The 13,367-nt window shown below is 33.0% G+C and overlaps 1 protein-coding gene across 1 annotated transcript; it reads right to left on the bottom strand.

Annotated features, from left to right (window-relative positions):
• Positions 1 to 1,243: 1,243 nt before the first annotated feature.
• LOC111640743 (deoxynucleoside triphosphate triphosphohydrolase SAMHD1-like) lies at positions 1,244 to 12,954 on the bottom strand. The gene is made up of 17 exons (XM_023386788.1): positions 12,907 to 12,954; positions 11,649 to 11,804; positions 9,167 to 9,267; positions 9,014 to 9,068; positions 8,786 to 8,941; positions 6,154 to 6,204; positions 5,919 to 6,079; positions 5,615 to 5,813; positions 5,412 to 5,540; positions 5,306 to 5,335; positions 4,957 to 5,085; positions 4,851 to 4,880; positions 4,249 to 4,448; positions 2,258 to 2,308; positions 1,955 to 2,186; positions 1,350 to 1,469; positions 1,244 to 1,255 (listed from the first exon to the last, which is right to left on the bottom strand). Exons 1-17 carry the CDS (start codon positions 12,952 to 12,954, stop codon positions 1,244 to 1,246), a joined length of 1,860 nt encoding a protein of 619 aa, XP_023242556.1.
• Positions 12,955 to 13,367: the final 413 nt, after the last annotated feature.

Genomic DNA, 13,367 nt, shown 5'->3' with positions numbered 1-13,367 from the left:
ATTTGTTGTATTAATTAGTGCAATGTTGCTTTTATGACACTCATAGATTATTTATATATTATGTCAAATCGTCTTAAATTAATTCCATTCGATTGTTTTTGAGATCATACAACAGAGCCATAGATACAAAAGCTGTTAGTTGGCTAACCTCCCTTATCTTGCTCAGCAGTGTCTCTATGCAGTACATAATATAGGGGAGATCGGGGCAACTTCGGCATGCGGGGCAAGTTTGTCAAACGCTTTTTTTAAAAAACAAATTAAAAGGAGACTTTGGTTATAGGTTAGGCAGTTGAGTTTTATTGGTGGCTTGTTGAGTGTAGTGTTTTTATTGTTCTCCAACAAGCGTAGTTGAATTATCAAGCAAATTTTCATTTTCGTTCAATTCCATATAATATTTTTTTTCCATTTATATTGAATTGGCAGGTTTTGTTATAATTCCATGATAACGAAAGTTACTTTTCCTGTTAGAAGGATGTAACTTCAACTTATTCACGTGGCCAGATCGTGGCTTGGCATTCTGTTCTCAGGGTTGTACTTAATGTTTCGAAATCATGACTAGCGGGGTAAGATCGGCAACATAAAGCCACATTAGAAGCAAAGGATAAAAATCAAACAGATGATAAATGAAAACATGTTTGCATTTGTTATTCATGTATATATGTCTTTGAACTTGCATTTCGTTGTAATAATATTAAATGGGTGTTGGATTTGTATTTCTTTGTTTTAATAGTGAATTCCAACTTATACATTGTTAATAACATAATTTTATATACGTGCCTATCTTGCCCCATTACTGTTGCCCCTATACCAGGGGCAACTTTAATAAAAATAATTAAAATAATTACAACTTTACAAAAAGAGAGAAGTTGCCGATCTTGCCCCTATACCCGGGGCAACTTCGTCAATTTCTCTCTTCTTGTAAAGTTGTAATTATTTTAATTATTTTTATTTCCAAACTGATTTTAACCAGTTCTATAGTAAGGTAACATTCCAATAGACAATATGCAAAGCTTTTTTTTTCAGTTTACAGCAGTATTTATTACACAAAATTTAAGTAAAGCTTAACATGCCGATCTTGCCCCGATCTCCCCTATGCTTTTGTTTCTAGCACGATAGATAGAAAATGAAAAAAGTAGCAGTCTCTCAATGATTTACTCTTGCCTACTGGAATGTGGAACAAGGAAGAATATGTGCTCGATACAAGAAAGATCTCTTTTGTCCAGATGTTCGAGTGAGTAAATGTTCAAGTGACGATCTGAATATACATTAAAAATAATACAAATTTCACATTTTCGTATATTTTACAGTGTAATTTTAATTGCATAGTTTTTAACAGTAGTACTATTTACCTGAATCTTAAAATGTTCTTCGCGTAATTCAAAATCAGTTTCATATTTTTTATAAAAGTCTCTTTTTTCATCCGGAGATAATTCTTGCGCACATTTCATAATTGCTGCTTTTACAGTTTTCTGAAATGAAAAACGTGTACATGAAATATGCATGTGAGCATTAATGTGTTCTCGTATTAGTTTATTTTTGTACTGAATGGCATTAAATAAAGTTATAGTTTTCCACTTTCTTCCCATTTTTAACTTTTTCTGTCCAGTGGGCACTTACAGGGTCTTTCTATTTAGGGATGAGAATAGATGTATTCAGGACTAATTACCTACGAAAATCTCACGAAGAATTGTTTGCCCAAATTTCATCTTAGATCCCCACAACACTTTGATCGCCTTGGCCATCCAAGTGGCACTTATCATGATTATTGATAATCATAACGTGTGCCTCTTAGATCAGAGTGATAGGATACGGCATGGCAGTACGAGGGTAATCTACCGAGAGTGGATATGCCTCCATAGAAGGTATTTTCTGTCAAAACTTGTCACTATTTAGGCGTTAGATACGGGAAGAAAACCCCGAAAACTATATGAGCTGTAGTTAGTTTTTAAAATACCTTATCAGGCTTTTCAGCAACGGACCAATGAGAAACCGTCTGATATATTTTAGAATTTTGAAAGCGTCTCTCTACTATATCCAGTATATTTCGAACTTTCTCTATTTTTGAGTATTTCAGAGAATCGTAAACAGCGCTGTCAGTCATCATGCAGAAGTTTCTCATTATCAACGCAATATATTCTTCCTCTCTGTTCACTGCATTAGTCCAATTGTAGAACTGGAAATTTTTACTACAGTGGAAATAGATTAAGAATATAAAATAATTATTATTTCAAAACACAAATAAATAAAAGCATCTTACCCGTTAGGCGCTAAGACGTTTCCATCCGCTTCCAATAAAGGATCGAAAATACTGAAATATTATAAAATAGCTGTGTTATTTCGGTTATTCTACACAATTTATCAATATTAGAAAAAGCATACATTCTTTCTATTCTTCTGTTCATGCGATGTTGGTAAGCAGCGTGATGCAATTCACTTCTTGTTAGAAAATTCTTGTAAACAGCACTTAGGGGAGATCGGGGCAAGATCGGCATGTTAAGCTTTACTTAAATTTTGTGTAATAAATACTGCTGTAAACTGAAAAAAAAGCTTTGCATATTGTCTATTGGAATGTTACCTTACTATAGAACTGGTTAAAATCAGTTTGGAAATAAAAATAATTAAAATAATTACAACTTTACAAGAAGAGAGAAATTGACGAAGTTGCCCCGGGTATAGGGGCAAGATCGGCAACTTCTCTCTTTTTGTAAAGTTGTAATTATTTTAATTATTTTTATTAAAGTTGCCCCTGGTATAGGGGCAACAGTAATGGGGCAAGATAGGCACGTATATAAAATTATGTTATTAACAATGTATAAGTTGGAATTCACTATTAAAACAAAGAAATACAAATCCAACACCCATTTAATATTATTACAACGAAATGCAAGTTCAAAGACATATATACATGAATAACAAATGCAAACATGTTTTCATTTATCATCTGTTTGATTTTTATCCTTTGCTTCTAATGTGGCTTTATGTTGCCGATCTTACCCCGCTAGTCATGATTTCGAAACATTAAGTACAACCCTGAGAACAGAATGCCAAGCCACGATCTGGCCACGTGAATAAGTTGAAGTTACATCCTTCTAACAGGAAAAGTAACTTTCGTTATCATGGAATTATAACAAAACCTGCCAATTCAATATAAATGGAAAAAAAATATTATATGGAATTGAACGAAAATGAAAATTTGCTTGATAATTCAACTACGCTTGTTGGAGAACAATAAAAACACTACACTCAACAAGCCACCAATAAAACTCAACTGCCTAACCTATAACCAAAGTCTCCTTTTAATTTGTTTTTTAAAAAAAGCGCTTGACAAACTTGCCCCGCATGCCGAAGTTGCCCCGATCTCCCCTACAACCTTTAAGAAAATGCATGTTACGATATTTTCTTATTAAAATCTTTTTATATTTTTAATTATTATAAAATGTTTAATTTTAAAGGTAGGGTTAAGTTTTATAGAAAAAAAAATGTAAATTCTAATAAGGAGTTAAAGCCTACTCGAGATAGGATATACGACGCCCTTTATCTCTCCACCCCCTCGATCTTTAACCATAAAAATTTAAGAGCATCAACACTCCTTATATACAAATATTTCTTTAAAATTTCCGAAATTTCGATAAAAAGCAGAGGAGTTATTATTTTTTAAAACTCTTTTCACCCTGTGGGCACTAAGAGGGCCTCTTAAAGCAAACCCATTATGAGTTCGGCCAGACCCACAATGGGGCGACCGGGTGGTGAGGGACGGAGCCCGGCATATCCGAACGGATCACCCCCCGAAAAATTCCTGAGGGTTCTTTGACGCATCCGGATTCGACCCCGGGTCCCCCAGACGGTAGGCTGCCACCTTGACCGCTCTGCCATCCGGCTGTCGCACAGGAGTTATTAAAGTTCAAACAGGGTGTACAAAATCGTGCTCCAACACACACTAACATCCATACACACAGGAAAAAACTCCGAAAGTTTTTGTATTTCTTGAAGTTTCAATGTCTCCCGAGTCCAAAAAATGGAAATCTTGGTGGAGGACAACTTTTTGATATATTGCCTCGCTTTCCCTCTGTTATATATAACAACATATAGCAGCCGTGAAAGTAAAAATAAATTTTCCTGTTTACTCGTTTTTCTCTCTTTACGTAGATCTTTACATGGGCAGTGTCTGTCTTTGCTTCTCATCTTCCACTACTGGCACTAGGCCTCAGTGTTGGTCAATTCCCTCACCCAACCAGTAATTTTCCTTACTTTTTAAAAAATGTATTAAATAATAAATTTCTTACTTTGTCACGGAAACATATAACTTTTTTACCGTCGACATCATTTACTCTTGCAAATTGCATGAGGCGTTTGTATTCGAATCCGCATTTGATTCCGAGATACAGGCAGTCGCGAAAATAATAATCCCATTTATCGACGTCTAATCCCGATTCTTCGTTATTCACGATCTATAAATCATTAATGCTTAAGTCATTCGAAATAATACTAATTCTGTCTGTTGTACAGTAAATATCATTAGTACAACATACAATTTGATACCATGATGGATTATATCTTATTAACTCAAAATATCATTATAAATAATATATGAAATGTTATAAACCATTAAATATATTGTTCATAAACTACATTTACAATGAACGGTCCATTAACAAACACTCCCGAATAGCGGACACCTTTACTTAACAGGCATTTTTACAATGTGCAAACCCTACAAATAGGATATGTATTATGTTTACCAGTAAATAGTAGATAATATTCTCGGTTTTCGACGGTGTCTGCTATTCGAAAGGTATACTGTATTTATTAAAATCAATAATTAATATATAAATAAACAAATAGATTCTTACTTGAAAGAGAAATGTCCGCTCATCGCAGGTCTGTAAATGAAATATTAATTATGTAAATAGAGAATATTTTACAAAATCAGATGCAATAGAACATATATTCGCTTACAGGTTTTCCTTTCATAAGATCTCTGATGAAATTGATTTTCGTTTTGTCTATATTGTATCTTTGAAATTCCTCTTCCAATTTATATTTTCGTACAAGATAATCAAATATTTTAATGGATACTTCTTCGTGCTGCAATTAAAATGGATATAAATTCACNGTCCCGAATAGCGGACATCTTTACTTAACAGGCATTATTACAACCTGAAAACACTATAAATAGGACATGTATTATGTTTACCACTAAATAGTAGATAATATTCTCGGTTTTCGACGGTGTCTGCTATTCGAAAGGTATACTGTATTTATTAAAATCAATAATTAATATATAAATAAACAAACAGATTCTTACTTGAAAGAGAAATGTCCGCTCATCGCAGGTCTGTAAATGAAATATTAATTATGTAAATAGGGTATATTTTACAAAATCAGATGCAATAGAACATATATTCGCTTACAGGTTTTCCTTTCATAAGATCTCTGATGAAATTGATTTTCGTTTTGTCTATATTGTATCTTTGAAATTCCTCTTCCAATTTATATTTTCGTACAAGATAATCAAATATTTTAATGGATACTTCTTCGTGCTGCAATTAAAATGGATATAAATTCACAATTCACTTAAAAATTGCTGGATATTTAACGTGTTAACGTACTGTACATTCCACGGTTTGCTTTCGTCTTTACGTTTTTTTCTGCACTTCCTCATAAATCTTTCCCACGAATGAGAAAATGGACCGTGACCGAGATGGTGGCAAAGTCCCGCAATCTGTACGCAATTTATTTCTTGGTCCGTTATATTTAATTCCGGTTGGTTGTTTCTTAATTCCAGAATAAACTTCTTCGACAAATAAGCAACTCTAGAATTACACATAAATAATTAGGATACAAAATAATGCCGACCCACCAATGGGCACCAATATTTTCTGTTTTCTGTGGTTTCTCGAATATTAAAATGTTCATACCCTAAAGAGTGTTCGAAGCGATTATTGTTAGCTCCTGGATAAACAGTGTAGAGAAATCCCAACTGCTTGATGAGGCGAAGTCTTTGAAATTCTGGTGTGTCTATGATTTTCAGACATAAAGCATTGAAACTGATTTGTCCGTGAACAGGATCGCAAAATATGTAAAAAATAACAATAGTTTAATACAATAAATGTTATGTTATAACTTCTATCTTATTACCGATCAAATGATTATCTTTTGAGTATTTCCATTATCCTCGCAAATGTTATTGTTAATATCTTTAAAATATAAATAACAAAATTAGGATTACGCCGTTAGTTAAATCGGAAGATTAAACAGGGATACTTGTAGATTTTTAATATTAACTGTTATTAATTAAAATTTAATTGACAGCAAAAATGAATAGACACAAATGTCTTTGTTACAAAATGCAAAATGGTATTTGCATCAAGTCTACTTTATGTATTATAAAATCTTTAATAAACATTGCATTCAACACATTTAACCTGTATGTATTTTTTTCCGGATTACAAATATAATTATTGTTAAATTACTTCGACTAGTATTAAAATTTTAACATAACATTAAGAACGTATAAGAACTTTAAAAAATTGTTGATATCGTAAATGAAATGAGTCATGTTGTCATGATGATGTCAATAGTGATATCAAAAATGTGATGTGATGACGTAAGTAGCGTCATCGGTATGGCTTTTTACTGAAATTGAGGTTACTAAATGGGGGCGAAAAAGCATCAGCGTTTAGTGATAAAATAGGTGAAAATGAATTCGATCCTCGGAAACAACTCTAGAAATAGGAATCTAATGCATGCAAACAACATATGTAAGACGCAAGTTTACCGCCATTGGAAATTTTTCCATGCCCAAACTATTATGCGAAAAAAGACCTTTCGGTGTTCACAGGTGAAAAAGTATTTTTAAAATAGTAGAAGTGAAAACATAAGACTTTTAAAATTTATAAACATCTCAAATTCACTGGAAGACTAATTTATACTTTATCTAAATATTTCTTACTCTACTAAACTTGTTTTTAATAAATATCTAATAAAACTCAAACAATGATAACAATACGCCGAGCTTAAGGGTGCGACTATGCAGACGCGAGAGAGCGAATTTTCCGAGCGAGCGAGAATATGTGGCGAGAAGAGGCGAGACGCGATAAATATCAAAACCTGTCAGATATGTGCGAGAACCAGAAATTCGCTCTCGTCAGCGTTATTTTTCGCTTCTCGTTTGTGCATGGTTTTCTTTTGCGAAAACTTAATCGCTCGCAACCTCTCGCTCGCTGTAACTTCGCGTCTGCATAGTCGCACACTAAGGACGCGACTATGCAGACGCGAATTCACGGTCGTACGAAGAGCTTGCTCGAGAGCAAGCTCTACGTACGACCGTGAGAGAAGAAGGAGTCTTTGAGTTTTATGCCGCAATGTTTTAAAGTGTGTCCATGCCCTTTGTTAATTGTATAACTATAGGATAATTTGATTGGAAATTGCGGTCTTTTAAATTGGAATGGCAGTTCAGTAGAGATCAGTGGTATTCTGGGGATAAATACTGTGTGTCCTTTGTCCTTTCCAGCCATAAGTTCGGATTCGATGATGTTATTCGATAGCTGTTTGACGATCATCCTTGTTCCATTACATAGTTTCGTTGAGTTCTGAGTAGTATGATCGCAGATCCACTTTTCAGTCGAAGGCAGTGTAATGGCATTCCTGGTACTTGCAAACAGTTTAGAAATTCTGTAGGGAAGTTGAGACTTTCTTCAACGTTTACCGTCGTGTCGATCGATTTGTATATTCTCTCCTAACCTAGAATTTTCTTTTGAATCTTAAAGTTGATATCGTCGACAATATTATTATTAGTTGCCAAAATTGCCCTTTGAAATAGCCACTCCAGATTGGTATAGTTGTGAACAATGTTTGGATAAGTTTGGTCGATGAGTTCGTTTTCAGTAGTGGCTATGTTGCAAAAATCACTGTTGAGTTCAATGAGACCAGTCGTTTGGTCAGTGGGATATGTGCCTTCGCCTATTTGTAAAAGATTTTGAGCAAACTGTGCTGTTGTTTTGTTTTCGAGAGTTCAACTCTCATATTTTTCGTTAGTCGCAGTATTTGTATATGTGGCCAGAAATGTGACTTTTTAAAGCATGCATTGATCTCATCTGCTGGTGTTAAATTGGGAATAACTGGAAGTGTTTGTCGAAAATTTCGAACGTTCTAAACGTTTCTAATAACGGAATTTTCACTTGTTTTTCGGTTCTTCCCTTCGTCACTGATAAGAAACTGACGTTCGAACCCACGACGGATCTTGTTTTATATACCTCCACCAATGGGTAGTCCCACCCATACAAAAAAAGTCTTCGAATGGTCCACAATGTTCCAGAACATTCCACAACATTTCAGAGTGTCTTGGGATGTTACACAATGATCTGGGATGTTCCGAGATGTTCCCGAACGTTCCGGAACATCCGGGAACACTCGAATACTCTCGAATGTTCTGGACGGTTCTCTAGAACCGTCTCTAGAATCTGGACGGTTCTCTAGAACCGTCCAGATTCTAGACAGTATTCTAGAATTTCTAGAGAGCGAAACTTTGTAGCCCTTATATCTTCAACTGCACGCCCTTCAGATTAAAACGGGAACCTTCTTCATGGATGGGGGATACAGGGATACCACACCATATAACTCCCTTGATCGCACCGGGACTCGTTTTTCAATATTAGCGGCATGCACATTGTACACTTACCTTTATAATATATATTGACTAACATTAACGGATAATCATAGATACATATTTAATTATAAAGTCATTAAGAGAGAAATTATATATAAAAATTAGCATGCGAATTACTTGAACGAGAAACGGATGAATTATGGCTGTAATTTTCGATAATTCAGAAGGTTTTTTAACTACAAATGGAATTCTATCAATAGAAAAACATTGTGAAAAGTCCATATATTGAAGACTTTCAAAACTTTGTGCAATTGGTATTGCTAAATGAACAGTCTGAATAAGAAAAAAATAATTATAATTAATGTAAAAATTATCTTCAAATCATGCAAATAAAATTTCTCATACATTATTTTTCAGAAGGTTGTTTCTTTCAGCATTATCAGCTGTACTCAGTTCATAACTAAATTGAAATTTCGAATTAAATTATAATTAGTGAAATATATTTAAAATTCATTCATAATTAATATATAAAACTGTTTGTTTATTGACCAGTTTTACCTGAATCCGAGATATTCTTGAAGTTGAAGAATGAATCTTGACATGAAACCTGAATTTTCAAGTTTTCCAGTCGTTTCAGAATATATTAATGTTAATGAAATCTAATTTATATAAACACAATATTTTAATTGAAAGTGAAGTGCAGATTGGCGATGCTTTTCAATGCTCTCATAAGTATAGATGTAACTAATCACCAAACATATGCCGTAAATCCATCGGGCTGGTTTTAAGGCTAATTACTAAATAAATTACGTAATTAATTTGGCACTAGAGGTAAGCGTTAGGCGCCATCTCTTATTAATATTAATAATTATAAATAAATTAATTAATTTAGAACTGCTGGGAGAAAAAATCGGCCCGGAGCGGGACTCGAACCCACAACGCCTGCTTACCGTGCAGATGCGTTGCCAGTTACGCTATCCGGACCTCCGATCCGATCTCCTCTTCCAGCGTATAACTATGTAACCATCGACGGTTGTGGGTTCGAGTCCCGCTCCGGGCCGATTTTTTCTCCTAGCGGTTCTAAATTATTTAAATTAATTAATTTATTTATAATTATTAATATTAATAAGAGATGGCGCCTAACGCTTACCTCTAGTGCCAAATTAATTACGTAATTTATTTAGTAATTAGCCTTAAAACTAGCCCGATGGATTTACGGCATATGTTTGGTGATTAGCTATATTACATCGGGTTTAGCGATGTTTGAATATAGATGTAATTATATAATAATATTATAATAAAAATTTACGAAATTGTAAATATCGTAAATAAAGTTATAACGTTTAAGGGATAATTTCCTAATATAAGATGTAAAAATGAAGCAAGCAGTTGCGTAACTTTTCCGGCAACATTTGATGTTGTCATCTGTTGTGATATTTTATTTAGAAAATTTTATATTTTTATTTTTAACTATTATAAAATGGTAAAAACCTTAATTTTGAGAATATGGTAAATGCTATAAAATATTGTAAATGCTAATAACGAGTAAAATCGTCATTAACTCCGACCTACCAGAGATATGACACACAATACCCATTATCTACGCACGTCTCGATTTGTAATCAACAAAATTTAATAACATCAATTTCCTAATAAACAACTCTCCTGCAAAATTTCAGAACATTTTGACAAACAGCACAGGAGTTATTAAGCTTCAAAAAAGTAAACAAACCCGTCACTACCCTCAAAATTAAGCTTTAATTAAGCTAAAATTAAAATTAAAATTTTTATATTTTTAAATTTGAATTTAAATCAGATAATTTATGAGAAATCGTACATTAATTCGTTCAGTTTTAGTATAGCAACTAGTTGCTGGATATTTTTCTTTTCTGTATCTTTGTTATTTTTAAATGAGTTTAAAATATGCAATGTTATCCAGCTTAAAGCATAAATTTTAGTAAAATCCTCCTATGAATAAGGCTTTTATTCACAAGGTATGAAAAAGAATTGAAAAATTGGAAAGTACGAAATCATTCTGTAATATGTTGCACTGTTAATGGCAAGACAAATTAATGCAGCTAATACCTTAATTCGTTTTATTTGACGATACAAAACAATTAAAACTATACAGAATACCTTAATGGAGTATATGAACGACTATTACATACATTTGTAGCACTTTAGAGTTATCTGAATCGTGTTCAAAAAAGCAAATAACTTGTTTATATTCGTTTTTCGCTTTTCTGAAGATGATTACAATATATTACAATTATTATTATTATCTTAGTAGCAAACTGTGCTGTTGTTTTGTTTTCGAGAGTTCAACTCTCATATTTTTCGTTAGTCGCAGTATTTGTATATGTGGCCAGAAATGTGACTTTTTAAAGCATGCATTGATCTCATCTGCTGGTGTTAAATTGGGAATAACTGGAAGTGTTTGTCGAAAATTTCGAACGTTCTAAACGTTTCTAATAACGGAATTTTCACTTGTTTTTCGGTTCTTCCCTTCGTCACTGATAAGAAACTGACGTTCGAACCCACGACGGATCTTGTTTTATATACCTCCACCAATGGGTAGTCCCACCCATACAAAAAAAGTCTTCGAATGGTCCACAATGTTCCAGAACATTCCACAACATTTCAGAGTGTCTTGGGATGTTACACAATGATCTGGGATGTTCCGAGATGTTCCCGAACGTTCCGGAACATCCGGGAACACTCGAATACTCTCGAATGTTCTGGACGGTTCTCTAGAATTCTAGAATTTCTAGATAGCGAAACTTTGTAGCCCTTATATCTTCAACTGCACGCCCTTCAGATTAAAACGGGAACCTTCTTCATGGATGGGGGATACAGGGATACCACACCATATAACTCCCTTGATCGCACCGGGACTCGTTTTTCAATATTAGCGGCATGCACATTGTACACTTACCTTTATAATATATATTGACTAACATTAACGGATAATCATAGATACATATTTAATTATAAAGTCATTAAGAGAGAAATTATATATAAAAATTAGCATGCGAATTACTTGAACGAGAAACGGATGAATTATGGCTGTAATTTTCGATAATTCAGAAGGTTTTTTAACTACAAATGGAATTCTATCAATAGAAAAACATTGTGAAAAGTCCATATATTGAAGTCTTTCAAAACTTTGTGCAATTGGTATTGCTAAATGAACAGTCTGAATAAGAAAAAAATAATTATAATTAATGTAAAAATTATCTTCAAATCATGCAAATAAAATTTAAAATCTCTCATACATTATTTTTCAGAAGGTTGTTTCTTTCAGCATTATCAGCTGTACTCAGTTCATAACTAAATTGAAATTTCGAATTAAATTATAATTAGTGAAATATATTTAAAATTCATTCATAATTAATATNAGAAGTAAATACATTGAAAAATATAAAAACAAATAAAAATCATACTTTAGGCCGACTGGAATTCTTTCGGATAACTGACTTTCGGATAAACGACGCTCTACTGTATATAAAATTCCTTGTCCTGACTGACTCACTCATTCACTCACTGATTCATCATCGCCCAGAGCAAACCGCTGAACCTAAAGAGGTGAAATTTGGTACACAGTTAGGGTACGTCATAGAAAGGGAGAGGGAGATCATTAAGGCTTAACTGGAAAAAGAGCTTCTACTGTACTATTTTAGATGCGATTGTTTGTTTTCATCTGCGTTTTAGTAGGGCATGCCACGGCAATGCACACTAAGAAGGGATTTTTCGAAATTCCTCCTCGGGGAGAGAGGGAGATGATTTAGTCTTCATCGAGTACTTACGTGCATTAAATTAATAACATTTCAGACATTGTTATAAAAATTTTTTATCTATTTCGATTTTAAAAATGTTCGAACCGTTTTAAATTCGAATTTGTTATTGCATATTGGTTCGATTATAGAACGATTGTAAACGTTCCAGAAAATTGATCAAATTGAAAATACTGTAGTTCGTTTGATTCTCGGCAATTCTCATCATTCTCGGCGGTAGGTGTTATATAACAATTATTATGGTTGTTGAAATACTGAATATAAATGGGGTCTGCTACCAAAATCCTCGCGGGTGAAGTCGCGGGTAACAGCTAGTATTTATTATAAAATATTTCGTAAAAACATCAAATACTTTTTATAAAACATCGCAGAAAATATAGAATACTACGTGCTTAACAATTTTATTCTTGGTTTTATTTAGTAGGAATTTTCGAATTTCTCGAATCAATCTGATATTACTATATTTAAATAAATGACACAAATATAATAAACTATTTCATTTACCTTCATTGCATGAATACGAAGAGTTATATTCTTTAAAAGATTCCTCATTCTTGACAAAGAAATCGGATGTTTAGTTAAATTCTGTAAAACAAACAAACAAAAAATCAGTAATTAAAAGTTTATTAAAATTAATAATTATGTTCGGGTAATTGAAGGTATTTTATTACATTAAAAAAAAATGAAAAAAATCTCCATTAATATAGTTTAATATGCTATAGAAACGAACAATATTATATATGTTATGTTATGTAAAGCCAACGAGCAAAAGAGGAATCTGTTTAGCAACAAGAGTCATTAAATATAAATAATAAAATTCTAATAATATAAATAAATAATCAATTTATTTAATTACAACTGCATAAATGTAAACAAAAATAGAAATATTATCATTGCTTGAGAAGGGACCAGGAGATTTTAGCTCTAAGACCGATGATCCCTGTTGACGTCTCAGATTTTATATA

The sequence above is a fragment of the Centruroides sculpturatus genome, unplaced genomic scaffold, assembly GCF_000671375.1.
Source record: "Centruroides sculpturatus isolate CEXI.00-Female unplaced genomic scaffold, Cexi_2.0 scaffold1399, whole genome shotgun sequence".
In the NCBI taxonomy this organism is placed as follows: Eukaryota; Metazoa; Arthropoda; class Arachnida; order Scorpiones; family Buthidae; genus Centruroides; species Centruroides sculpturatus.
This window is presented reverse-complemented; position numbering and strand designations above follow the sequence as displayed.

Bases quoted from the DNA above. Each gene is read 5' to 3' on its own strand.
- LOC111640743 (XM_023386788.1), bottom strand. From the start codon at position 12,954: ATGAGGAATCTTTTAAAGAATATAACTCTTCGTATTCATGCAATGAAG. The intron at 6,080-6,153 runs ATAATCATTTGA...GTTATTTTTTAC, and splicing joins ATAATGGAAATACTCAAAAG to ATATTTTGCGATCCTGTTCA. The intron at 5,086-5,305 runs GTAAGAATCTGT...TTTTAATTGCAG, and splicing joins AGCGGACATTTCTCTTTCAA to CACGAAGAAGTATCCATTAA.